This window comes from Peromyscus eremicus, chromosome 14 (genome assembly GCF_949786415.1).
Source record: "Peromyscus eremicus chromosome 14, PerEre_H2_v1, whole genome shotgun sequence".
NCBI lineage: Eukaryota > Metazoa > Chordata > Mammalia > Rodentia > Cricetidae > Peromyscus > Peromyscus eremicus.
This window is the reverse complement of record NC_081430.1, coordinates 1,602,690-1,629,916: the sequence shown is the minus strand read 5'-3', so window position 1 is coordinate 1,629,916 and position 27,227 is coordinate 1,602,690. Positions and strand designations below refer to the sequence as shown.

General features: G+C 40.0%; 1 protein-coding gene across 1 annotated transcript; it reads right to left on the bottom strand.

Moving 5' to 3' along the window:
- Slc26a3 (solute carrier family 26 member 3) lies at positions 1-26,927 on the bottom strand. The gene is made up of 20 exons (XM_059279357.1): positions 26,700-26,927; positions 26,077-26,216; positions 23,472-23,582; positions 23,093-23,259; positions 21,386-21,550; positions 19,735-19,887; positions 19,122-19,204; positions 15,754-15,901; positions 15,541-15,654; positions 15,359-15,436; positions 13,301-13,396; positions 11,736-11,842; positions 10,394-10,463; positions 10,208-10,300; positions 9,052-9,147; positions 8,265-8,498; positions 5,784-5,838; positions 2,760-2,902; positions 2,592-2,657; positions 1-396 (listed from the first exon to the last, which is right to left on the bottom strand). Exons 1-20 carry the CDS (start codon positions 26,828-26,830, stop codon positions 373-375), a joined length of 2,274 nt encoding a protein of 757 aa, XP_059135340.1. The 5' UTR covers positions 26,831-26,927; the 3' UTR covers positions 1-372.
- Positions 26,928-27,227: the final 300 nt, after the last annotated feature.

Sequence of the window (27,227 nt, the reverse complement as noted above, 5' to 3'; positions counted from 1 at the left end):
TTGTTTAAAATAGAGATATATTAGCATGACCTGTATAAATTAGCGTCAAAGCGATGGTGTGAATACACCATAAAACATTGTGCATGAAGATAATGACTTGGATAGGAATCTGTCAATGCTACAAAAATAACATACAAACAAAATAATTTTCTACCTTTGATAAGTCTACAAGGCAGAAAATTAGGAATATGTACATAATTTCATAGTGGATATGTGAAAAATATACCATGCTAGAACAATCTCGTTCCAAAGTTTGAAACATAATTCTGTCAAATAAAAATATCATTCATACAATGTATGAATTTAGCAATAACTTTCTAGGTATAAAGTTGTTAATATGACAGATGAGAATCCTTCCGAATTGTATCTTGATTAGAATTTCGTTTCAACTGGTACCTGGAAGAAAACAAAGTTTTTGTTTTAAATGATTTGTTAAGTTCCCTTTTCAGCAATTATTTCTTAGGATCTGTAACTTAACAGTTACCAGGTTTTTTTTAATACCTTTTAAATAGTTTATTTTTTGTATATGTGTGTTTTGCCTGAATGTATGTATATGAATAATGTGCATGCCTGATGCATGCAGAAGCCAGAAGAGAACATTGGATCCTCTGGGACTTGAGTTACAGATGGTTGTGAGCTGCCATGTCAGTGTTGGGAATTGAACCCAGTTTCTCTAGAAGAGCTGCCCAGTACTCTTACTGAGCCATCTCTTCAGCTTAAAAAAAAAAAAAATCTTTAATGGCCTTCTGTTGCTGCTGGATTAGTATGGATCCGTGCATTGACATGTTTACTTTGTGTATGTTTCAAAGACCTATTTGTAGCTTAAGCATTAACAATACAATATGTTACAGCTATATATGTCTTTATATTTGTTCTGAGTCACCCAAGCTCCAAGGTGCCTTGGATACCAGTCAGGCATCTTGTTTTGTTTTTAAATTCTTTTTACATTTATTTATTCATTCACTTATTTATTTGATGAGGAGAGAGGCATGCCATAGTGTGCATGTGGAGGTCAGAGGACAAGTTGAAAGAGTCATCCTGAGGGTTCTGGGAATTGAACTTAGGTCAGCAGGCTTGACAGCAAGTGCTGTTACACACTGATCTCTCTGCCTCACATTCTGATTGTACCCCACAGCTGGTGGACTACCCACAACTGTTGTTTTATTCTCCTCTAAGCAAATCCAGGAGCTGGTGTTAAACTTTTATTTTTTTCAGTGTGGGAAGCCAAGGAATATATCATGGTGCTGGCTCCATTCTGATTTAAGTATGATTCTTAGACTTTGTCCCTTAGTACTTGGTGACAGTTCTGAAGCCAAACTGGGTGTGTATGTGTCTGAATCCATGCTAGGAGGCAGGGTCATGCTTGCTCTGCTCTTTCAGGTCTCTCTAACTAACGCCCTTCCACTTCACCTTTGCTATTTGCTATCACTCCTTGGTCGAGGGTTTTCTGACCCTATACCTTGATTTGTGTCTAATCTGCATTCTTGTTTGCTGTTCTTAGGAAATACCACTAGCTGCCTCCTGTACTTGGTGACCATAGATTCTTCTTTAGAGACCTCATCAGTCTTTACCTGAAGTATAGAAGTGGTGCACTACAGCAAGGCTGCACACAGTGCTTGTCATCAGTTCTTAGGGTAAGTTTTGTTGCTGCCATTCAGGGTGTAACTTCACACAAATTAAATTCTCTGAGTCTGTTTACTAACACCCTCATTTGAAATAGAAGATATCTTCTTTGTATGTTGTCCTAAAGATTTAAAATAATGTAATAACCTACCATGTCCTGGGCCTACAATAGAAATCACTTTCTCTTTACTACAGACATTGCCTTAAAGGACTGAATATATTAGAAATGAATGTTCTAGAATGAATTGGAACTATGCAGTTAAATAATGGGCAACTCATTCTAGTAAGAAAGGAAAGGAACCTAGCTTTCATGTTGAGCTAATCACTGTTCTAGGGACTTCCATATACCTGTATGTCTGAGGGTGCCTACTATTTCCAAGCTCTGATGGACAGAGGGAGCAATGGCTCTCCTGTCTTACAAGTTATCAGGAGGTTAGAATAAGACCAGGTTTAAGAATTCTATTTCAGCTTTGGAAACTGAAAGAGATGTGCTCAAGGTAACACTAACTTGTCATTTCCCTCTTCCTTCCTTCCTTTCTTTTTTTTTCTTTTTCTCCCTCCCTCTCCTTCTTCTCATCTGAGTGTATGTTTCATCAGACTTCCGCATGAAATTAGGCAGCATTACTTCAGTTTCCAAGAATGAGGTACAGAGGCTTGAGTAGATACTGGATTTTCTACAGATAGTGGAAGAAACCCTAATACTTAAAATTGTGTGTGTGTGTGTGTGTGTGTGTGTGTGTGTGTGTATGCAAAACATTGTGCATGTGAGGTCTGGTCAATGAAAGTTGGTTCTTTCCTTCCATCATGAGGAGCTTTGGGTTGTCAGGTTTGGCCAAGCACCTTTACCTGATGGGCTTTTTCACAGGCCCGTATAAACATATATACTTACATGTGTATATATGTGTGCATATGTGTCTATGTATTTGCTGTGAAGTTTGGATGAAGATAAATCTGTTGAAGAATCATACCTGACATTCTCGATTACGTAGTCCTCCATTTGTATTTATGGTAAAGTCAAATTTCATTTCTTTTTCCTGAGAAAAAGAGTGGAAATCGGGGTTAGGGATCAATGTTGGAATTTAGAGGAAACACTTGAGTATTGGCTACAACTGTGAATGTCATCAAATCACCTGTACCTGGCTAGAATTAAACTTTGAAGTGCTGTAGTCCTTCTTCATCAAAATATGCAAAACAGCATCATGGATTGTTAAGAAAAATATTGAGTCTGTGACTTCGTCATCAAAAAATTCACACCGAGCAAGTTTGTCAATGAAATCATCTGAAGGAAAAGAAGACACCATATTGCTTAGAAAAAGACTTGTTTCCCCATGAAACTACTAATTTAAAAGTCCATTTAAAAGTGTGCATTTCATTGACCCAGGATTGACTGGGATACAGCAGTGTAACTTGTGTATCTTTCACAAATTCAATGCCATTGTGTGGAAGGGACGAGAAAATGGTTCAGCGAGAAAACCTCAAGGGGTTCCTGGAAGAACTGATTGTACTCTTATTTAGGCAGGGGCTTACTGAGTTAGTTTTCTTATGATTGCAATAAGTGTGACTATTATTCTATTATTAAAAAATTGCATTATTTCTAATTAGAAAACCTGTGTGTGATGTGCTGAGTTTTGACTGTCAGATTGATTATCTACCAGTGACTGAACTGTAGCCCATTTTCTCAGGTTGCTGGGCTTTATGAAACATCTTCCTTAGCTTCTCGCATTACTTTCCCCATTTTCTTTGAGAAATACCACACTGGTAGGAACTAGCCCACATTTGTTTGCACAGATCACTCAAGCAAATATGAATTTGTATCTATTATGTGCAAAGATCTATCTAAGCAATAAAAAGGTAAATTAGACTTGATCCTCACCCACAAAGAACATTATACATAACTGTACTACTGACAGGAAAAGTGAAACAGTGGGGCAAGGAATAGTTCAGTTTCCCCCCTTTTTTATTTTCTTAGTTTTAAATACAACAAGCAGTGCACAGTAGATCCTCACATTGTTTTGGTAAATTAATGAAAGTATGGGATGTGTACTATGAAATTTCTGACAGCAGATGAAGGCTGTTTCCTCCAGGTGAGCATCATGGAAAACTGTACAGAGCCACAGCATGTCACAGTGCTTAGGATTTAGAGAGAGGTGGAGAAAAAGAAAGAAAATGGATGAATGATGGTGTGGAAGTTCATTGGAAGCTTTCAACAGACAGGGACCCAGAAAGAGCAAGGAGAATGGGAGGAAGGTGATGTCAGACTGAAAAGAATATCAAGTGGCATAGGCAGATGGGTACAAACAAATGGTAGAGAGGGAATAAAGTCCTCCAGTAAATTAACAGGTTACTTGGATCAATGGAATATTTTCAATTATAATCAACTCTTGAAACTAGAATATGTCTGTAGTTTATGGAGGTGGGAGCCAGGAAGGTGTCAGTTTTTGTGAACTGTTTTTCACCTTTCCCTAAAATGCTATTTGCTGAGGTGCTGTCAAGATTGACTCCCGTACTTCACTCATATGTCACATTCCTGGCTTTATTTGATTATGATATGGATTTCCCATGAAATTGAGCTCCATGTCCTCACCCAAAACAGTGTCTGACATGTAGTAGGTACTCAGTGAGTCTTCATCGGATTAAATGCCATTACCTAAGAACTAGGCAAGAGACAGGGACTGTGAAGATAAACAAGACCAGTACTGCCTCTAGAGGAGACAAGTGGGGACCCTGACAGAACCGTAGAACAACATGGTGTGTGCAGGCTGAAGCCCCAGTGCTCTGCCTGATGTTGTTTTTGGTTACTGCTGAGAAAAACATTGAAAGAATTGTTTAATCTGATTATTAGATGAGAGGATGGATAAACACACTGGTTAGGTCTTCCTGATGGCTGACGTAAGAGTAGATAAGTGTTTGGAGTAAGGCTATGCAACCAGGGACAGACTAATTTAAGAAGAACTATCTCTAGGATCTGGTGGCTCATGGATTGTCAAGAGAAGGGGAGAGGGAGTAATTAAAGGTGGTACTGGGGACCTACACAGGGAAGCAGGCTACAGCAATACTACTGTCAAGATTGGAAAGGGCAGGAGGAGAGAGAGGTCTTATATACTAAACGTGTATCAGGTGCCTGGGGGACATCCAGCCAATCTATTTGTGGGTCTCAGCTATGATTTGGGCTGGAGATACAGTTTGGGGATCCATTAACACATGAATACATTTGACATGAGTATGGAGGAGATTGGCTAGGAAGAGTTCATGAAATCACAGTGGTAGGTTTTAAGATTGTATCGTGGGGAAAGCCGAATGCTAGGCCTGGGAGAGTAGCTGTACAGGAAACTGTGTTGCTATGAGAAAGGAGGGAGACAGTAAAAGAATGGGCTCAGAAGCCAAGCAGGGAGAGTTTTAAGGCCACCTACTCAAGTAGGCCTCAGAACAGGTCTTTAGTCTTGATAAATTGGACATCACCCTTGGATACCTTTGGCAAGAATGGCCTAACCAGCAAAGGCAAGCCAAAGCCAGGTTGTTATGGCTGAAGAATGTAAGGGAGAGAGGAGACAGCAATGTTTCCAGCAAGTTCAGAGTGAAAAGTAGTTCACACACTCACTCATTTGCTATACCTATGAAATTAGGACCCAAATCATAAAATTCATTTAATCACACATTAACAGCAAATATAAGCTGTGATTTCCATGGGGATTTTTATTGGCTCAACTGAAAATTCAGTTTCCTTGTGATCACATGACTGTTCTTTAGATGGCCTGTCTAGATTAGCTGGGAGCCTGATGTGACTGTCTGAACGTTAAATATAGTTGGAAGACCCTGGGCTGGGTCTATCATATGAGGCTCTGGTTCCATCTCCAGCACTGACAGAAAAGGAAATGTTGCTACACCTTTAACCAGGCACAATGGTACATGCTATAATACCAGAACTTGGGAGACTGAGGCCAACCTGAACTACATAGCAAGATATTGTCTTAAAATAATAAACAAGCTCTCTGCTCTCTCTCTGCTCTGCTCCCCACCACCATCTTTCTCTCTTTCCAGGTCTGGCCCTCCTCTTTCCCCTCCCCCACTTTTCCCTCCTAATAAAACTAAAATAATAATAATAATAATAATAATAATAATAATAATAATAAACAAACAAATACATAAATAAATGAACTTACCATCCGTTCCCACAATGTATACATCTACCTTGATCCTAATAAATTCTTGCAAAATCTGTTAAAACAGAAGGTATATCTATTTTAGGGAAGAGTTTCCACTTGTCACAAACACAAACTGTTTCAGTACCTTATGAGTGATTATTTTCAGAACCATTTATGTTTTAGAAATAGACAATAAGGACACAGTAAAGTTAAAAACAAGGCTGCATGATAAAAGTAAACAAAATCCTAAAGGGAAAAGCCTTCCTCAGTAAGACATTAAACATTTTTAAGAAAATGTTCTGTCTCAAACTCACAACATTGTCTTTGATTCAATTTCAACATAGGATGTTTTGTGGAAATGACTAGAACTTTCCCATTTTCTTCTCCCCCACTTTGGCTTTTCAAGACAGGGTTTCTCTGTGTAGCCCTGGCTGTGCTGGAACTCACTCGGTAGATTAGGCTGGCCTTGAACTCACAGAGATTCTCCTTCCTCTGCCTTGTGAGTGTTGGGACTAAAGGCATGCCCCACCCAGACCGGCTGGAACTTTCTAATCATGTAAAAACAGCATACAAATTTGTCCATGTGTTTTTCATTGTTCTTATGCACAGCAGCTGGATGTGTCTGGTACCAAGGAGCAAAGATCAGGGTCCTGGTGTCCTGGCAAAAAACGGATGCCAGTGGTGATGTGAGAGGACAAAGTGTAAGACAGGTAGCTTTCTTTCTTGATCAGGTTAGGGCATGAATACCATCACCATCATCAAAAAAAAAAAACAAAAAAAAAACAAAAACCACTTCTAGAACTTCTCCAGGCACCATCTGAGAACTGGGGATTAAAAAAACACTATCCAGAATCTTTGCTGTTTGTGTTGTACTGCTAGTATTAGGAAAAAAAAAAAAAAGTAAAGCCTGTCTCACGCTTTAATCCTAGCACTCAGGAGGCAGAGGCAGGTGGATCTCTGTAAATTCGATGCCAGTCTGATATACAGAGTAAGTTCTAGGACAGCCAGGGCTACACAGAGAACCACATCTGTGATCTCAGCACTCAGAAAGCAGAGGCAGAAAGATCATGAGTTCAAGGCCAGCTTAGGCTATACAAACTCAGGACACCCTGTGCTTCATGAGACCCTATCTCAAAAAAACAAAACAAATAAAAAAACAAACTAAACTAAATGACAAAACCAACAGAAGGAAAAAATTAAGTTAGAAAACTAAATTGATTTTTTTTTAAAGATTTATTTATTTATTATGTATAAAGTGTTCTGTCTGCATATACACCTGCAGGTCAGAAGAGGGCACCAGATCTTATTACAGATGGTTGTGAGCCACCATGTGGTTACTGGGAATTGAACTCATGACCTCTGGAAGAACAGCCAGTGCTCTTAACCTCTGAGGCATCTCTCTAGCCCCTGGTTTTGTTTTTTAATTTTGTGTTCAGGTCACCCATACTCAATGGAACTCAGCTCAGCTTACTTCAACAGATACCTGTGAAAACCTAAGAGAAGCAGAAAGCAATGTAGAATTTATTTATTCCCTGGGTGTTCTTTCAGTTCTGTTGGATATTAATTGTAGAAATGCTGAGAATAAAATGCAAAGGAAGCAAGCCACACTACTTGTTTTATACCTATTTTTAAATCACATGTGATTTTTACTCTTTCATATGGCTACTTAGTATAACTTAATATGACACACACTTTTAAATTGCCAAGTGAAATTTTATCTGTTGGAAAAGATGAAGATAAAAACAAATATACCCACTGTTCTACCCTATCTTAGACTTAGAATTCTGAGTCTCCTTTGTTTTCAGAATAATATAAATACAATACCCATAAGGGTCTGAGAACACCCAGATATCCAGGTTTGAAAAAAAAATGTGAGTGTAGTTGCTTACCCGAAGCTTCTGCAAACATTTTAAGAATGGATTTGGCCACCTTCAAAATTATGCGTGGTTCCATCCAATAATCTCCACTGCTGTCTGCTTCTCACGAGCTTAACTAAGGCTAAAGTTCTAATAAAGTGTGTATTACCTAGGCTGGGGAGATAGCTCAGTTGGTAAAGTGTTTGCTGGGCATGAAGACCTGAGTTGGACCCCCAGAACCCACACAAAAAGTCATGCTGAATGGTGGCGTGGGTCTCTAGTTCCAGTCCTGGGGCAGACATGTGTGTGTTTGGGGATGTGTGACACAGAGATGGGGGCTCCCCAGAGCTCATAGGCCCTAATCAATGAGCTCTAGGTTCAGTGAGAGACCAGGTCTCAAAACAAACAAGGAAAGCATCTAAGGAAAACACTCAGTGTTGATATCTGGCGCGCACGTGTGTGTGTGTGTGTGTGTGTGTGTGTGTGTGTGTGTGTGTGTGCCTATGGTGTGTGCGTGCCTATGGTGTGTTTGTGCCTATGGTGTGTGTGTGCATATATGTGCATTCATGTGTGTGATGTGTGTGTAAAGTTGTTTTTTTTTTTTCATACAGATGATTTTTGACATCAAGAAAACACAAATTACCGTTTTGAGACCCCTCATTGAGGAGACATCAAGGAAGGACACAGCTGAAAAGTCGAGGATGAGGCTGTGGAGGCCGACTGCAGGGACGGTGATGTTGAGGGGGAGATGGGCATTCCAGTCAATCTCAAAGGGCAAGTCTGTGGTATTGATCGGCTGATCCAGCTCTTCTATCTGGTTGTTGTCCAACTCTTCATCGGAGTCTTTGAAGCCATCAGAGGTACAGATGAACCCTTTCTGCAGGAGAGGGGTGGTAACAGATGGAGTGACTCTGACTGAAAAGGTGTGTATGTCATGGATAAGCAGGAGTGCCTGCAGCTTGAATTCAACTTGGGTCAGCAACAGGATGCATAGATGCTTCATACCTTTTGCTTTTGATACTCTTTGCAGGACAAAAAAAAATTTTTTTTAAGGAGATCCTCAAAGATGCTATCAAAAAAAAATGACATTAAGGCTGGCAAGATGGCTCAGAGATAAGAGAGCTTGCCACAAGGCCTGAGGACCTGAATTCAATCTCTGGGGCTCACATGGTGGAAAGAAGGAGAGAACCAACTCCCAAAAATTATACTTTGACTTCCACATGTATGTACACACACACACACACACACACACACACACACACACACACACACACACATACATTAATATAATAAATATCACACTAATTAACATACAGAATGTGTTTATCTAGCATTTCATTTAAAGCAATGGAACCAAGACTTTGAATTATGCTTTACTAAAAGCATTTGTGTTTTACCCGAAATACATGGAAATGTGGTCAGAAACTTACAGGTGTCACTTGTATCAGGCCTCGTTTCTGCAGTTTTCGGATTTTCTTCAAAGCTTTATTGCGCTTGCGTAGAATTCGAAGTGGGTTAAAGCCAACCTGAAAACCCAGTTACTGTGATAAAGGGGAGCTGAGCATCCTGCTACTTACAGAACAGGATGATGATGACTAGCTAGGAGGTGCTGAGGGCTCGGGACATAGGAGTAATTGAGACAAAATGTTTTAAAACAAAATTTAAAAACAATACTAGCAACAGTATTGAATCAGGGCTATGGTTTGCTTAGTCTGCATGCAATTATCAAATTTCAAAAACATTCATGCAGTCCAGAATTTATCCACAAATGATTCATAAATATTTTAAAATTTTACTTGAATCTGTTTGTGTGTGGGCCAACCAAACTCCTAGGGAACTTGATTTTCCTAATTTTCTTTTTGTCAGGTATAGGTGGCACCCAAAAAGGCTAAAGCTTGTGTGATTATATTTTTAAAGATATATTCCAGTACAATTTTATAGTTCTAATATTCAATTTGGGGCTACTTAAATCAATCAGTATAATTAGGCACAAAGTAGGTCAGAAGGTATGTTTTAAGAATGAATACCAAACGTTTGTTTGTTTGGTTGGTTTGTTTTGTCTTTTGAGACATGGTCTCATTATGTGACCATGTCTATTCTGGAACTCATTCTGTTGACTAGGCTGGTCTTGAACTCACTGAGATCTGCCTGAGTGCTGGGATTTTGTCACTTGATCTTAAAAGACTGATCCTTGGCTTCTTTACCAGAATGCTAAGTACTGTTTGTCAATTATCCATATACAGCCACTATCCTGAATCTCCTTGGTGATGCAGTCAAATTTTAAATGTTTCACTGTTGTTTCTGGGTTGGTACCCAAAGACAATGTATTAAAAACCAGCTCCCTAGTGCCATGAGTGATGTTTTTACTTCACAGCAAATCTAAAACCAAGGACTCTACCTTGAGCCTCATAGGAAGAGGCTTATTTCCCAATATATTAATGGATCCCTTTAAGATAGTTTTACCTACTCTGGGACATGCAGACTAAACATTGACACAGCTCAGCTTCAACATACAGGAAGTCAATAACCTTCTTGCTAAAGAGGAAACATTTCACTCCCAGATAGTAAGAATTTTTTGAACCTTACAGCATCAGTAAGTTTCTGTTTAAAGAAACCAATGTTTGCAAAGTAGATTGGAGATGGACATCTGAAAATTTTCACTCCTTCTGGCTCATATACCTACAAAACAGAGAATTAAGATGGTTACGTGAGTCTCACTGCCTCATTTGACAATATTTTAGCACATCAAAGACAACAATGGGTCTTTCTTACATCAGCATAATTTTTTTTATTCTTGTAGATGTTGCTCCTTCCAACATTAGCCAGTGTACTGCATTTTGGACTGTAAGAAAAAAAAAAGCCCCCAGTAAATCATTCTTGTCTATGTTAAGCCCAACACCAGTGTTTTTTCTAGCTTATTAATACAGGCTTACTTTTCAGAGTTGAAAGGTGGGGCAGTCTTCATCTTATTAGAGACCCTGGAGTGCAAACCCCTTATCTTTGTGTCCCAGGGCTTTGTAAACAGTCACTCTCTGCTACATCACAATCTACAAGCAAACCCCATAAGACCACAGCAGTTTAATGTTAAGTATGTTAATTAATTAATGTTGTTTGGTGAGGTAGAGACCTATGTACTCAACTGTACAAATAAGGATAACTTGTACAAAAAAAAAAATGACTTGCCCATGTGACCATTCAGTTTGTCTCTATAGTTGATGGAGCTCAGATACAGAATCCAATTTGATAAGAATACAAGGTATGAAAGAGGGAGAGAACAACAGGCTGAGTTTTTATGCTGGTATGTTCCACTGCTCCAGGAATAATTTTAGTAGCAACTTCTATTTTAGAACCCCTCAATCCCCATTTCTCTTGCAATTACACCATGTATTCCAGATAGGCTGAGTGACCACATGGTGGTGATATTACCTGACAAAGACTTAAAAACCACAAAGACACTTGAGCCGGATGGCTTTAGGGATCAAGAATTACAAAGTTTTGTAGAATTTTGGGCCTGGGGGCGGTCTTTGAGAAGTTCACACATCCAGCACTCTCAGCTGAAGAGGAAGAGGGAGCTCCCCATCCCGCAACTGTCTAAGAACTCCAACAACACTAAACCTGCTTAGGACAGAATTTCGTCCTGTTCACAGGTGAGCAACACAGACTCAGGTGTTTGCTAGTCCTTTGAACCTGTATCAAAGCAGAAAGAAGGCCAGCAGCAGGTGTCTTCCTTTGACTGTCCTTCAAGCCTTCAGGTGGGTGACTTGAGGGAGGTTATATTGGCCAGTCTTATAAAAATCATTTTTAGATTTACTTATTTTTATGAATGTGTATGAATGTTTCACTTGCATGAATGTTTATGTACTACATGCATGCCTGCCCTTCAAGGAGGTCAGAAGGTGGCATTGGTTCCTCTGGAACTAGACTTGTTGTGGTGCCAGGAATCGAACAAGTGCTCTTAACCATTGAGCCATCCCTCTACCCCATGGTCAGTCTTGATAGGTCTACATGCCTATCAAACACACTACTTTTCTCTTAGCCACTGACAGTTGTTTTTGCTCTTCTAATAGGGCAGGTCAAAGCATGTGAGATTGTGCAGAGCTCAGGGAACACTTACAATTGGGTCCTGAACACAATAGTTAGGAGCTGAAATGCCACACTTGCTGCCAGGCCTAATCCGAGTCCCAGGACAATGGCAAAGATGAAGGTCATGATCCAAATTAACTGTAAGAAGAGAGGACAATGCATGCACTGGAGTTTAAGGAAGTACAGTGTTGTAGGTCCAGAGCTAGGGAAGGCGTGAATGTCTAGGGCCAAAGGAAGTGGTTGGAGGTTGTTATCTTGGTTCAGAGAACAAAGTGCCTAGGAAGACACGTCTCAAGAGGTCATTTCATTTCTGCTGGCTCATAGCTGGGCCACAGAAACTCAAGCAAATAAATGGAAAAGCTTTACAGACAGTGTGCCTATTTCTATCCCATCCCAGAACAGACTGAATAAAGGGGAGTGCCATGGCAAAAATTCTACATAGTTCACTCTAACAACTCAGCAGATTAGGGTTGGAATACAGCAATGGTAGAACACCAGCTTAGTATGTGTTAGGCCTTTGGTTCGATCCCCAGCACTGTAAGGAAAACAAACAAGCAAACCCAGCAGACTGACTGGGACAGCCTGTACTAATCTTAGGCTTGTCCTATTAATTTAATTAATGGCTATTATCTTTACAAAAAACTTGAGCTTGCTAAAAGTGGGTTAAAGTCACACACAATGATCGATTAGGAACATGTGCTAACTAAATATAGCTTATTACTTTATGCTTTTGTAGTACCATAGGGTATGTCAACAAGATTTTTTATACTCAGACTTTGACCCTGATTAAATTATAAAGTCTGCTTTTCAGGCAAATTGAGAGCAAGTGGGAGCTTCCCCAGAAGAATGGGTGTTTCCAGAAGGAATGTTCAGAATTTACACCCTCTGCAGGTTCTCTGGAAACTAACACATCATTTAACAAAGAAAAGAAACAACATGTACCCTAAAATTCAGAGCACTTCTGTGGTGTTCAGCATATCCTACAAGAACTTTAATGACATATTGAAGGAAAGCCCTACACTAGTGTTTTAGGAAGCACTTTATACTTTCAAGAACTCATCCATTTATTTATTCATTTATTTTCAGATGGTTTTTAGGTGTGTGCATACGCACATGTGTGTGCACATTCGTGTGTGCCTATCTGTCTGACTGCCCATGGATACCAGAAGAGCCTAATCCCCTAAAACTAAGTTACAGGTGGTTGTGAGTCACCCAACATGGGTGCTGAGAACTAAACTCAGAACTCAAAACTCAGTGTTCTTAACCACTGAGCCATCCATTTCTTCAGCTTTACTATTTCTGAAATAGGAGCTCATTATTAAGCTCAGGCTGGCCTCAAACTCATGCTGCCTCAGTCTCCAGAGTGCTAAAATTATAGGCATCATCTCAGCATATAATGCCACCATCATTTTAAGTTAAAAGTCCCAGATAATGATCAGAAGAGCATTCACTTTCAAGATAGGAAATAAACTAAGGTTATTGCAAACTGATAAGTTGAAGCAAAATTTCACAGCATTTATAATATATACATTTTGCATCAGCATTAAACTACTATTCTGATTTTTCATTTTCTCAAATACCATTGTATCTACTTACGCAATCATATTTATCCTTTTTCCACAATCTGCCTATTTCAGCAAACTGCATCAGCATTCCCTTTAAGTTTCCAAGAGCTAAAGCTGCCAGGACAGACTGTGAAAGACATAAACAACAGATGCACTTTTAAGTTAATCAAACAAACCATATAGAGGCAAAGGTGAAGGCCACAGATAAGTGCCTTAGCAGGCCTCAAAGTATATCAAAGGACACGCCCTTTTCGGGTGTGCGATGCCCAATGGGCCAGGGTTGGGACTCTGACTTGTTTCCCTACGTGAGGTTGTCCCATCCCAGTGGCAAGACTGAGCAGATCTTTGTGACTGTGCCATAAATGAGCTGATGGCATTTACAGTAGTCTATATCCTGCAGTAGAGAGAGGTAGAACTTAAGACCTACATGTGAACCCTTGAATTAGTTGTTCCCAAGCTAAGCTGGTTGAACCTGTCCGTTTAAACAAAAACATAGGGGTTGCCTTTGGTGATGACAACTGCCAAGCTGTTTTATAAAAGGAAGCTAATGATCAAATAATAGTTAACAAAGGCCTGAGGCAGGCTCTGAGACCACCCAGACATAGCTGCCCTGTTCCCAGAGCATACTATGGTAAATAGGAAGAGTTTAATAATTAGTCATTGAATGAGTGGATAAGCCAATGAATTTATATTTCCCAATCTAGGAGTGACAACCCACAACACAGCCTCTTAAAAAGTCACTGACACAGTTGAGTGGTGGATTCACTAAGAGGGTCTTGGGTGTTAACTCAGCCTGCCACATTCTACTCATCATTTCTGGTGTTTCACATATTGTAATTAGTCTTGTGGGAGCTGTTCCAGTTTCAGGGAGATCTGATGCCCTCCACAGGTGTTTCATGCATGCGGTACACATACACACATGCAGGCAAAACTGAAATTTCTTTACTGGTGATGTCTTGACCTCTTTCATGACATTTGCTTTGAAGCTAAGGATTTTGGTGTATAGAAGACATGGTTTTTGCAAATAGTGCTCTATACTCCTTGGAGACAGATTCAGCCAATACAGTTTTTACAGATGGAGGTGAATATACATTCCAGCTATGAATCAACATGGAAGAAGGACCCAGATAGCAAACAATAGATATTGGTGGGCTGAATCATATCTCTTTTTTTATCTCATATTTCCTTTGCAGTCAGAAGTATAATGGAATGTTTGGATAATAATATTAACGACTTTTGTTAATGGTCTTAGTGACTTGGGTTAACTATTCCCTGTTACATCATTATTGTCACAGCTACTCTGTGTAGCAGGTACTATTTCACCCCTGTTTTACATGTGGAGCTCTTGAGATTCAGAGAGGTTAAGGTCTTGACCTCAAATCACACAGTTAGTAAGTGGCAGAGCTAAGATTAGAAGATGGTCACAGGACTCCTGACCCACTATGTACTCCTTTGAAATCCTATTAATACCCCAGAAAGCAATACACTTGTATTTACCATAATCTGCCTTCATAGAGGCTCTGTGGTTTCCAGGACACTGGGGCTATTTACGAGTATTAAATGAAACCCAAACAGTTACAGACAGGGAGCTCAAGGGCAAGAGGCGAGTTCTGTGTCTGGCTGTTTACTCCCATCCTACAATCTGACGGTGTTGGTTTTGGAGTCAAACCAAACTCCTTGGAGCTGCAGGGCATGTTCCCAAGAACAGGTGTGGAGCTGGTAGCACCACTCTCTACATTAGATAGAGGGCTTGATGACCTAACCCTTTAAGAAAATCTTCACTTCAGTCAGTCTAGGTTGAAACTGCAATGCCAGAGTGCCTCCCTGCTTAAACATTAATTATGTTCTTCTCTATGCACCCGCAGAGAGTAGAGTAGATAAAGCTGCTTGGGCATCTGCATTCCTAACATTCATAAAAGGCTGCCAGGAGAAAGGAAAGGTTGGTCTCCTTAGTGTAGACTAAGGAGAATATCTGAGAGTTTGTCATGAACTCATTTTCCCTAACATAGTTTGTGTTTTTGGAATTTGAGAGTTAGATATAATGCCTTAAGGAGAGAGATGTTACACCCCCAAAAGAGAGGAGAATTACCTTTTGTAGCGGCTGCAGAAGAAATCCGATGGCAACAATGACAATCAGCACAATGACAGCAGAGAGGAGCCCTGCAACCTGTGAAGATGAAATAGTTCTCACGACAGCTGCTGCTTTCTACCAGGCTTGGGTTTCCCAGTCCTCAACGCTATGCTGGCCTTGTGGTAGGGATGCTAAGATACCTGTGTTTTGCCTCCTGTGCTCTCCTGAACCCCTGATCTGGAAAGGGCTGTGCTCCCTGCAAAGCCTTTGAATGCTCCAGTGAATATGTTGCTTATTCCCAAGGCGATCAACTCCTGCAGAAGGCAAGGGAAGAAGCTTTTCCTAAAATGTCCTCTTTCAGAAGAATATTAGGTGCATGAAATATGTACCTAATTAGACCCAGTTAGGCTTACCTGATTGCCGTCAATTGGATAATCGTATTTGAGAGAATAGACGCTGGCAACGGAAAAGGCCACTGCGAAACCAACAATCGCAATTCCAAAGCTATCTCCTATGGTGTCTTGAAAAACTTCTACACTGGGTGTAATAGGGGGCTGAAATCTGAAATTGAAAACAAGCAAAACTATATGCCACCGACTTATTCAGAAACTCAAAAGATTATTGGGCAAATTAATGGATGAAGCAATCTGTGATGAATTGTGTCTTTCTTAGAAATTTGGTCCAAAGAACTTGGTCCCATTGAAAAATTTGGAATTTCCCTTTTGCTATTGTGAAATAATGATGCTTGGATTGATAAAATTATAAATCTAGCCTGACAATAATCGTAAGATGGATATAATCTTGCCAGTGCACTCAAAATATCATGTGTACTCATATTACCCTTCAGGCAAATGTCTTAGATTTCACCTGTTGCCATTATGGGTTTCAGAGCATTAATCTCAATAGTTTATCCATGGCTGAAGGCTCTTTGAGCAAATACAATTCTGGGACAAGGAAAATACAAATCTTCTTCCCATTGGTAACAGTAGCTTTTCATTGAAAACCCTGAGAGGTGGGCCTTGGGCTTTGCCCTGTGCTCTGGAGAACCACTAGGGTCCACCACACCCAGAGGAGAGCAAGTTTCAGTTCAAGGTGTTTCAGAGACAAGTGTGCCTCACAGGGGATATGTCCATGTTCATGCGCACAAACTCGAGAAGTTGTGTTACAAAAGCTATGTGTCTCAAACAACATCAAGGTACTAAAATGCTCAGCTCCCATCAGCATCTACTTCAGACTTGAGGCTTGTTGGAAGTGCAGAACTGGATCCAGCCAACTGTGTCTGAATTATTGTTTCATCTTTTATGTCTTTGATAATAAATACTGGGCTGTAGTCTTGATAAAGCATTATTATTCCATGCAAGTTAGAAAGGTGGATTGGAATTCAGTTTTTAAAAACAAACCTGATAGCAGAGATACAATTAAAGATTTCATTTTTATATGAAAATAACTAAGAACCCATCATTATAAGTTTGCTTTTGTTTTGACTTCTGAGCATTAAGTGTGGTATGATGGAGTTTCCTGGTCAAAGAGTCCATTCCCTGGCTCTACTTTCCCTGAGCCTGGATCTTCATTTGTCAAATGAGACAATAATATTGTTCTCTTATCTTCATAGTTATGAGGGAAGGCCAACTAAAATAGTGATTGTGAGCACTGCACACCATGAAATACAAGATGACTGCTGACCATGCCTGTAAGATGCCTCTGGAATCTAACAGTCTCTGTGTTGTTCCTTTACCCTTTTAAGCCACTTCCCTTGGATCATGTTATTTGCACACATTTAATGTGCATATGTGACCCCACAAAAATAATTTCTAAAGTAGCCTATCTATTAGTAGCAATTCAAGCTAGCAAGAATTAATAATCATTACATTCAGTAATAGTCTATTTGCAGTCAACAGAAATTTAAAATGCTTACTTGGTCATTTAGAAAAAAAATGGATCTTGTATTTCATTTAGGTGCTAAACCAATAAGTAGTAATGTTTGAACTTGAAATAGAACTTGTGCACTTAACATGCCACATGCATAAACCCATTTAATACTTCTAGAATCTTTACTATTTTTAGCACCCTTTCATAACCAAGTGTGTGAAGGTAACAGTTTAGTGAATTTGCCCAAGGACAGGAGGTATATCTGAAGTTAACTTCAGTTGATCTGGAGCTGGAGCACTTAGCATATATACTTAGTCACACCGCCTCTCTGGAGAATTCATGGTTAATAAACATGAGCTATGTGCCTCCCTGCCCCACACACCTGGTGGGATAAGTGCATGTATATTTAATATATTTACTAAATAAGGATTATCACTCAATGATCTTGTTTACCGTTTATTTTCAAAACATTCTACTTCTGACAAGCTCCCCTTTGATTATTGCATTTGTTTATTTTCTGATGGGGTTTATGTCTCTAAGAAATTTAAGTGAAGTGCAATCACTTGAAAATTGCAGAGTGGGAAGAAACCCAGAGACAAATGTTCCCAGCCTCATTTCTCACAACTTCTTAAAACTAAAAAAATAAAAATAAAAATAAAGATTTTTTTAATTAAGTAGAACATATGAAGATATGTCAATATATATATATATATAAAAGCATATTTGTATAAATATATGTTACTTTAAAAGCCACACATATACCTGCTTTTAAAAGAATTCAGTTAAGCCAGGCAGTGGTGATTCATACCTTTAACTCCAGCAGTTGGATCTCAGTGAGTTTAAGGCCAGCCTGGTCTACAGAATGAGTTCCAGGACAGCCAGGGCTACACAGAGAAAGCCTATCTCGAAAAATCAAACCAAACCAAACCAAAACAAAACAAAAAATTCAATTATATTAAGATAGATGTAGATATAGTGGATATATATGTACATATATATAATTTCTGTAAGTATCAAATACTTGTTAAGCCTAGAGAAAGGAAAATCATCCATTTATTTAAACTGGAGAACAATTTTCCTTGGTAAGTAAGTTGAAAGCAACCAATACTATCTATGGTTAGAGGTCAGGGAGAGAAAACAACATAAACCCAGGCTCCCCCTCAGTCTGCTAATCATACAGGACTGTACTCTCAGATCCTTGTATTCCCAGCTTCCCTTCCTCTTGCTGAGCTATCCCTCTGGCTTTGCTGTGAGTGTGATCACGAAGAAGGACAGATGGGCTGCCTGTATTACTCAGCTGCTGTGCCTTTTGTGTGTCTCTTGGAAGTTTGGAACTTGGCTCAGGTGACCTCAAACAAAGCAGTGCATGTTGTTTACAGTCATTATGGACCAGGAAACCTGGTTTCAGTTGATGCCTCTTTATAAGGAGAAGAGATTTATTTTTTTGAACTTTTCCTAATTTTCATTTTTATTTTATAAGTTTGTGTGTGTGTGTGTGTGTGTGTGTGTGTGTGACATCTGCATACATTAGAGGAAATCACATACCCTGGAAGTAGAATCATAATAGGTGGTTTTGGGCTGCCATGTGGGTCCTGGGAACTGAACTCAGATTCTCTGCAAGAGCAGTAAGTGATCTTAACTGCTGAGCTATTGCTCTAGCCCCAGTTTTCACTGTTTTGAGTCCTTGACTGCCTGGTTTGTGAGTTTGTCTACAAGGATACTCTTTCTAAGTGTTGTGAATCCTGTGGTTTTTTGTTGTTGTTGTTTTTGTTTGTTTGTTTGTTTGTTTGTTTTGACTGCTTGCTGAAGAGAGAGGGTGCCAGGACTTCTCAAGGGGGTTGTATGATTCTTGTAACTACTGTTGCTTTCTTCACTGAGTGCTGGAAGATGCCAGCATTGAAGATACACTTACCCTAAACTCATATTCCCAACCACAGCCACGCCAAACTTCTGTTCAAAGTTACAGCCGTAGGATACACCTGTTGCAATCACAGTCTGCAAAGTTCCAAATTGTCCAAATTAGAATATGAGGTGCAACTAAAAACCATACTTTGAAAACACCACCATTGCCCCAAATCCAAACCTGCTTGCTGTCAAGCCTGACTATCTGTATCTGATCACTGAGATCCACTCAGTAGAACTCCTGCAAGTTTGTCTCTGACCTCCTCATATACCCGACACTAAATAAATGATAAATGTGAAACAGATAAAAAATAATAATCTCTAGCATAGGCCTAGATACCTTTTAAGGGGCCTCAAGGCAATTCTAGTTTGCATGGACATTACAGCTCATGCTTGAAGGGTCTTTTTATAGCCTGGCTATGGAGGTGTTGCTGTTTCTGCCTTGGACGGAATAAACCCAGATAATGGGAAGGAACTGGTAAATTCTGATGAATAGAAATCCATACTAAATGTTAAAGCCAGAAATGGGAGACAGTGCCTGCCTCGTGGCAACGTGGTGTACAGATGGCTTTCTCTCCTTAAAACTAGATTATAAATGAAATTCTCCCAATGACAGTCAATACCATGATGAGTTCGATGGGGATAGGCACTGGAAGCTTGCTTCTGTAGCGTTGATTGATTTCTTTAACGACAAATACAACCACTAGAATAATCACAGATGTCACGAGGTCTGCAATGTTAGTCTTCTGAATCTGTGTGAAGACTGACTCCAGGACCTACCATAAGAAACGCAGATGAACCAAAGTCCTGTATGAATTCATAATTCAAACACATTTCTCTCCAAACATTAAAACAGATATTAAGACAAAAGACTGGCACATAGCTGCAGCCTTTCTGTGTCCAGCTGCTGTCAACCATGAGCCCTCAAATGGTGGGGGCTGTCATAGAGATACACTGAGGGTGAATAGCACAGCAGAAAACATTGCTTTGGGGATGTGTCTAAAAAAATCTTTAGCTAGTATCAAACTGTGCTGGATATTTTTCATGGTTTTACAATGGATCTCTTCCACCCCTAGGTCTCAGAGGCTTTTTGTTTGCTTTTTCTGTTTGCAGTGCTGGAGGTTGAACCCAAATCTAAGGTCTCACCACACCAGGCAACAGTATTGCTTTTTATTTCATAGAATTTTCTACTGTTCTGTCCAAGGAGTCATCTCTAGTTTCTGGGCATTTTTGTTCATTTTTTAAGTACATTCTTTCACAATACAGACCTTCTCTGGGTCACATGGAAAATGCCTGTACTATGCAGAGTATACTTCTTGAAGGAAGTTGGGTTGTATATCCATAGGCCCAAGACAGCTCAAGTAGACCCAAGCTGGATTTCATGCACACCCCAATTCTGGAATACTTCTGTGTGGGAGTAAGAGTGTTCAGAGCAGGTGCTGTCTCAGAATCCCAAAGACTATCCTTCAAGAAGGACTGAAGATACTACTTGCTGATCAACTGATATGATGCCACTGATTTGTACTGCACTGTTTCACTAGGCCCAAACAGACTAGACCAAAACAAAATGGAGTCATTCATAATAAATGCTACACAACCAAGCTGACATTTTAAGGGAGCAGACTGATTCCAAACACAATAGTTTTTCACCTCAACAAAAGGGGCACCCAGTCTAACAGCCTAGTAGGGTAGTTGTTTGTCTCTGCTTTAATCATAGTGGGATGGAGTGTGGGAAGAGAGAGTAGCTGGAAGTGACCTGTCATGAACCATCAGGTTTCTGTGTATTTGATGCCCACTGTATCAAGCTCACTGTTCTGCTATTTCTCAATGGGGGTTGTGGCTAAATAGGACCATTTTTTGAGGATAACAGAGAAGTGTCAGTGTCCAAAGTTCTGGTTAATGTCTCAAAATTAAAAAGTTGATTAAAAGGGAGAAAATTAAGTATGTCCAAAAGCTGTTTCCATATACATTTTAAATTTTTTTCCATACACAGTAACTTAACTTGATGCTTAACTGTACTGGATTGCAGACACAAACTTCATATATACCCCCCTCCCGTGTGTGTGGGGGGGGGAGGGAAGGAGGGAGGGAGGGAGGGAGGGAGAGGGAGGGAGAGAGAGAGAGAGAGAGAGAGAGAGAGAGAGAGAGAGAGAGAGAGAGAACCAACTGGCCTTAAATTTACAAGTATCTACCTGCCTCTGCCTCCCAAGTGCTGAAATTAAAGACCATCATGCCTAGCTACTTTGGTATTGTTTAAATGACAAAAATACTTACTTTGAAAATAGAGAATGGGTCGCTGTGTGCTGGGACGGTCAGCTGCAGCATGAATTTCAGTTGAGAAACCAAAACATGAATGGCAGCAGCTGTGGTGAAGCCACTGATTAGGGACTCAGATAGATATATCACCACAAACCCTATCTGCAGAACCCCCAAAAGCAACTGGAAAGAGAAGGACAAAAGTCTTTGTTAGTATAGGTTAAGAGTGCACATCAGCAAACCAAAGACTCACCCAAAAGTGCTTCAAAACATGAAGTTCAGCCCATGGAAACATTCCGTGAAGAAGCCAATGCCTCTGCCTCTTGGCACATCTACCATTTAGGATTGTTCTGGGCCTTCTCTTCCATCCCTCAGGTTGAACATTATATGATGTTCAGATAGTACATAAATCCCATGCCTCCAGAAGTATCAGACCCATGAAGGACTCCCTTTCTTGCTTCCTCATTTTTAGGTGCAGTATCTTTAGAAGGCACACCATAAGCCTTGTATAGCAAAATCCTACCCCCATTAGTTCTCATAAACTTGTTGTTGAGGCATGTATGGTGAGTGCAGTAAGTTACTCAGCTTGCTTAGGAAACATGTGACTAGGGCTGGTGAGATGGTTCAGAGGGTTAAAGTTCTTGCTGCCAAGCCAGATGACCTGGGTTCAATCTCTGGGGCCCTCATGGTGGAAGGAGATAACCAACTCCCAAAAGTTGTCCTATGAACCTAGCTCCCACATAAATACATAAATGTAGAAAATAAATACATCACTGCATACTGCATGTTAGAAGTGTGAGGTTTTAACCAGGGAGCAAAGGTGCTTACTGTCTCCAAAGCATCATTGTTTACAGTGAATGTATTAAGTAGACTCTGCTTCTCTCAGACCCTTGACTGTCTTCTACACTCATGTCTTCAAAATACAGACAGAACTTCAGGTACACAAAATTCAATTTGAGTTCCACTTTTTCACATTCAGAAGTGTGTGAGAAACAAATGACCACAAGGCTTGTCAATGGGATGCACACTTGTGTCCTTATATAATTGACTTTTCCTTTCTTTTAGAAATGGTTTTAAGCAAAGATATCACTGGAATCTTAAGTAACATCTTGAGAAGGCCATGGCATTTTCACTCTTCATAATAGTGCTGGCCCTGGAGATTGGGAAGGAAGGTGCAGTCTCACTATAATCTTTTTCATGTTATTTCCCAAGTTTTTTATATGGATAGTTTAAAAAGCAGAGCACCAATTCCCTCCCAACTAAATTAAAGTAACTGGGACATTAGAAAAACTTCCAAGGCTACTAGTATCATTATATAGTTATATTTGATGATGAAACTGATTCCAGTATATTTTTTATTTAATTAAGCATTTCATTTCTTACCATGTAAGCCTTCATCCTGCCACTTTTACTTCTATCTAGATTGTGTTTGTCTGTTTGTGTCTAGACCATGTTTACCCTTTGGTTGTGGTAAATGACTCTTCATAAATACTTGGGGAATCTGGGAGGATCTGAGATGAGTTAGGGGAGGAGAGAGAATAAAATCAAGATACATTATATACAGTTTCCAGAGAATAAATAAGAATATTATTTAAAAATACTTTCTATGGTCCACCCAATGGGGCACACAAACCAAAAGATGAGGAGGAGTCACAGGATATGGAAAGATAGGGACCAGTCAAAACAAACATTTTGGCAGACAAATCACACTAGAATCAGACTCACCTGAATGATTCCAGAAAGAACAGTCACTGATGCAGCCACCATTATCCTCTCCTCTACCAGTGAATCGTTTTCGATTGAGCTTGAGGACAGTTCTGGAGCAGTGTTGCCTCCTGAGGCCACTCTTGTAACTACAACCCCCACCATCATACTCAGAACTGGAAACGGACCTAGTTAACCAAAGGTAAACTATGGTCAATATGTGCCTCCCTATACCTGAGTTCCCGTTCAGCCACAAAATTGCATAATACAAGCTACTGTGTATAACCAGCCTTAGCCCTGATTCTTTCAGGAAACTGGGAGTCTTCTGAATTATGTACAATTTGGAATTTACGGTAGAGTGAATAAAAACCAGCATGAATCTGTCCAGTAATTGACTTACCCACAGATATGTGTCTAGACGTGCCCAAGAAAAAGTAGGTTAGGACTGGGAAAAAGGCCGCATACAACCCGTAGGCTGGAGGGATGTTGACCAGCAGAGCAAATGCTAAACCTGGAGAGACAATAGCCAGGTCTTTAATTTTCATCAGGTTCTCCTAGTAGTTTAGATTGTGTGGTGGTATTGTGTTCCCCGAAATATTGTGCACCCTAATAAACTTATCTGGGGACAGAGACAGAACAGCCACAATATTAAACATAGAGGATAGGCAGTGGTAGCACACGCCTTTAATCCCATCACTTGGGAGGCAGAGCGAGGCAGAAATCCATCTGTTCAAGGATACAGCCAAGCATGGTGACTCACGTCTTTAATCCCAGAAAGCAAGCCTTTAATCCCAGGGAGTGGTGGTAGAAACCAGAAAGGTATATAAGGCGTGAGGACCAAAAATTAGAAGCATTTGGCTGGTTAAGCATTTGGCTAGTTAAGCTTTTAGGTTTTGAGCAGCACAGTTCAGCTGAGAGGCATCCAGTCTGAGGAAACAGGATCGCCTGAGGAATTGGCCAGGTGAGGAAGCTGTGGCTTGTTCAGTCTCTCTGATCTTCCAGCATTCACCCCAGTAACTGGCCTCAGGTTTGTTTTATTAATAAGAACTTTTAAGATTCATGCTATAAGATTGAGCGTTTAAAGTAAGTCACCACATTAACCCAAAATGTGTTGAAGATATAAATACAAGAACTAAAACTAACATTCTTAGAAGAACACATGAGTATGAATCTTTACAATCTTGAATCAGGCAACAGTCTATCAGAAAGGCTACATACAGCACAAGCAATCAAAGAATTGAAAATAAAAATGCTTTAGTGAGAACATGGATCAATGAAAGAGTACCTGCCTAACATGTGGCATGCTCCTGGGCTTAATCACAGCACTGGAAAAACAAAAGCATACTCAAAGGATGCTATCAGCAAAGTGAGCTTTGATCAAAAAGAACACTTGCCTAGCATGCAGGATGCCTTAGTTTGACTCCCCAGTACTGCAAAATAGGAATGTTTAGGGAACTGGGCTGTAGCTCAGTGGTAATATATTTGCCCTGGGCTTAATCTACTCTCCTTTAGTCACATTAAAGACACAGGAAATGGCCATAATGGGTCATCTTTTAGGCTGGGCATGGTGGCACATGGTTGTAATCTTAGCATTTGGGAGGTAGAGGATAATCAGGAGTTTGAAGCCAGCCCAGGCTATATGAGACCCTGTCTCAACGGCCCTTCCTGTCTCCAGTTTTAAAAACCAAAAAGTGAAATGACAATACAGAGAATGAAAAATAGTTGTTGGCAAATATATATCAGATAAAGGTTTAGTGTCAGAAATACATAAGTAACCTTTGTACCTCTACAATAAAAGACAGGTCTCATAGCCCAGTGTGCCCTCAAACATGCTATATAGTTTATAGACCCTCCTACCCCCACCTCCTGAGTGCTGGGATAGCAGACGTGACACCTGATTCCTACTGTTCTGGCAATGGAACCCAGGGCAATCACTCTGCCAACTGAGCTACATCTCCAGCTCTGGCAACTAACATTTTTAAAACAGCAAGGAGAACTAGGAGTCTAGTTCAGTCATAACATTATTGCTTTGTATGCATCAGGCCCTGGGCTTGATCTCTCCAGCACCACCCAAACAAACAAAACAGAACAAAAGATGAAGGATTTGAAAACTTATTTTTCCAAAGACATGCAAATGGGAAATAAGCATAAGGAAAGAGTAGATACTTAACAAACACCATTAGCTATTAGAGAAATACAGATCAAAGCCACAATGAGATGCCAGTTCTCACCCACTACAATGGCAAAGGTAAAACAGATAGCAGTAAGGTATGGAGGCATCTGAAGCCATGTGCACTCCTAGGGGGATGGAAATGATGCAGCTGTGCATCTCTACAAGTGAGGAAACATTGAGCTACCCCAGGATCCAGCACTTAGACTCCTAGGGATATATCCAGGCAATTTAAACATATTTTTACACAAAGAGTTGTACACAGATGCTCATAAAAGCTTTATTCATCATCACCTCTGAATAGAAATGACTCAAATGTTCAATGAAATGTGGTACAATCATACAGTAGAATATTGTTCTTGTTACAATATGAATAAATTGGAAAGCATTATACTAAGAGATAAGAATCAGACACAAAGTGCCACATACAATTCCATCTGCACAAAATATCCAGAACAGGAAAATCAATAGACATGGAAAGTGTTAAGGGGTTGAGTGGAGGAAGGAGTATGAAGTGTCTATCGAAGGATCAAGGATTTGGTGTGTGTGTGAAGGGGTAGGGAGAAGAGAAGGTGGTGAAAATATGCTAGAATTAGTGATGTTAGGTGCACAACCTGATTAATGTACTAAAAGCCATAGAATTATACATAACAAAAGGGTGGCTGGGCATGTAACATGTTGGTAGAATACAAACCTAGCATTTGTGAAGCCTTGGTCTAGCACACGCACATATGTACACACGCAAAAGAATTACGTGGTGAATTTTATGTTATATTAATTATATCTTTAATATAAAAGGAAAGGTAAAAGAGGAAAAAAAAAAGGAAAAAATTACCTTGTAGTACAGCCACCAGCCCGGTGCTGATGCCAGAAACGATGTCACTCAGAAGCCATTCCTTTATCTTGTACGCTGGCAACCAAGATGCTACGGGGAACACAGAGAGGGCAATTTTCTTGGCCTTTTGTGAGGAGCAGCTGAAAACATTTAAAGCCACAGATCAGTGAAGTAATGTCAAATTTTAAGTTTGGTTCCTAAGAGTAGGTAGAAAATTGGCAAAGATGACATTTTAAAGATGAAACTGGTGAATTCACTCCCACTAACAATCTCCTCTTTGCCCCTGCCAAAAGTTTTGGTCACTACCAAGGAAACTTTGAAAAAGGAAAATGCTATCTTTTCTTTGGTTGTAACAGAATTTATGTGTCATCCTGAGTTGAACTGTGCAGCACTTCAATTGAGAATTCGCCTGTTTCCCTCTGACTTGGAAGGACTGTGTTTGTGCCGCTAGCTGAGATGGTGTGTTCCTTTTGCCTTTTCACCTCAGGCAGGGAGTTTAGAAAGCCAAGAGAGACAGATTTCCGAAGCTATGGACTAGAGCCAGAAAGGAAAGCACGAAAGCTAGAAAATTTAGGATAAATTGCTCGTTTCTTCCTCATTCCAGTACCTGAGGAGTCTCTTACCTACAACACCCTTTGAGATGATCCAGGAATGTCTTGTGGTGTCTGTGCGTCTTCTTGAACTCCTCTCCAAAAGTGTTTGTGGAATACACTGGTCGGGCCACTATGTACTGATTCCCTATGGCTTCGATCATTTTGCTTTTCCTGGTGACAGTGGCAGGTAGGAAGACCTTTGAAACTATGTGGTGAACACTTCTTCTTGCTGTTAGCAGGTTAAAATGTCTGAAACCAAACAGAGCTTGCTTCTTAAATAACTCAGAGATAATGTGATGCAATTTACAGATGAGTGAGCTCCGAACTGAATGTTACCACCTTTTGAGATCAAAAGAGGCAGGATTAAGGGACCCAGGTCACGTTTTGCCATGTGATATCACTTTTTCCTTCAAAGAGCTGACACAGCTCCTTTGGGTAAGCAAGCAAGTATTTCTTATTTTTATATATTTTATTTATTTATTTATTTATTTTGGAGACAGTGTCTCACTATGTAACCCTGGCTGGCTTGGAACTCAGTATGGATACCAGGCTCACCTG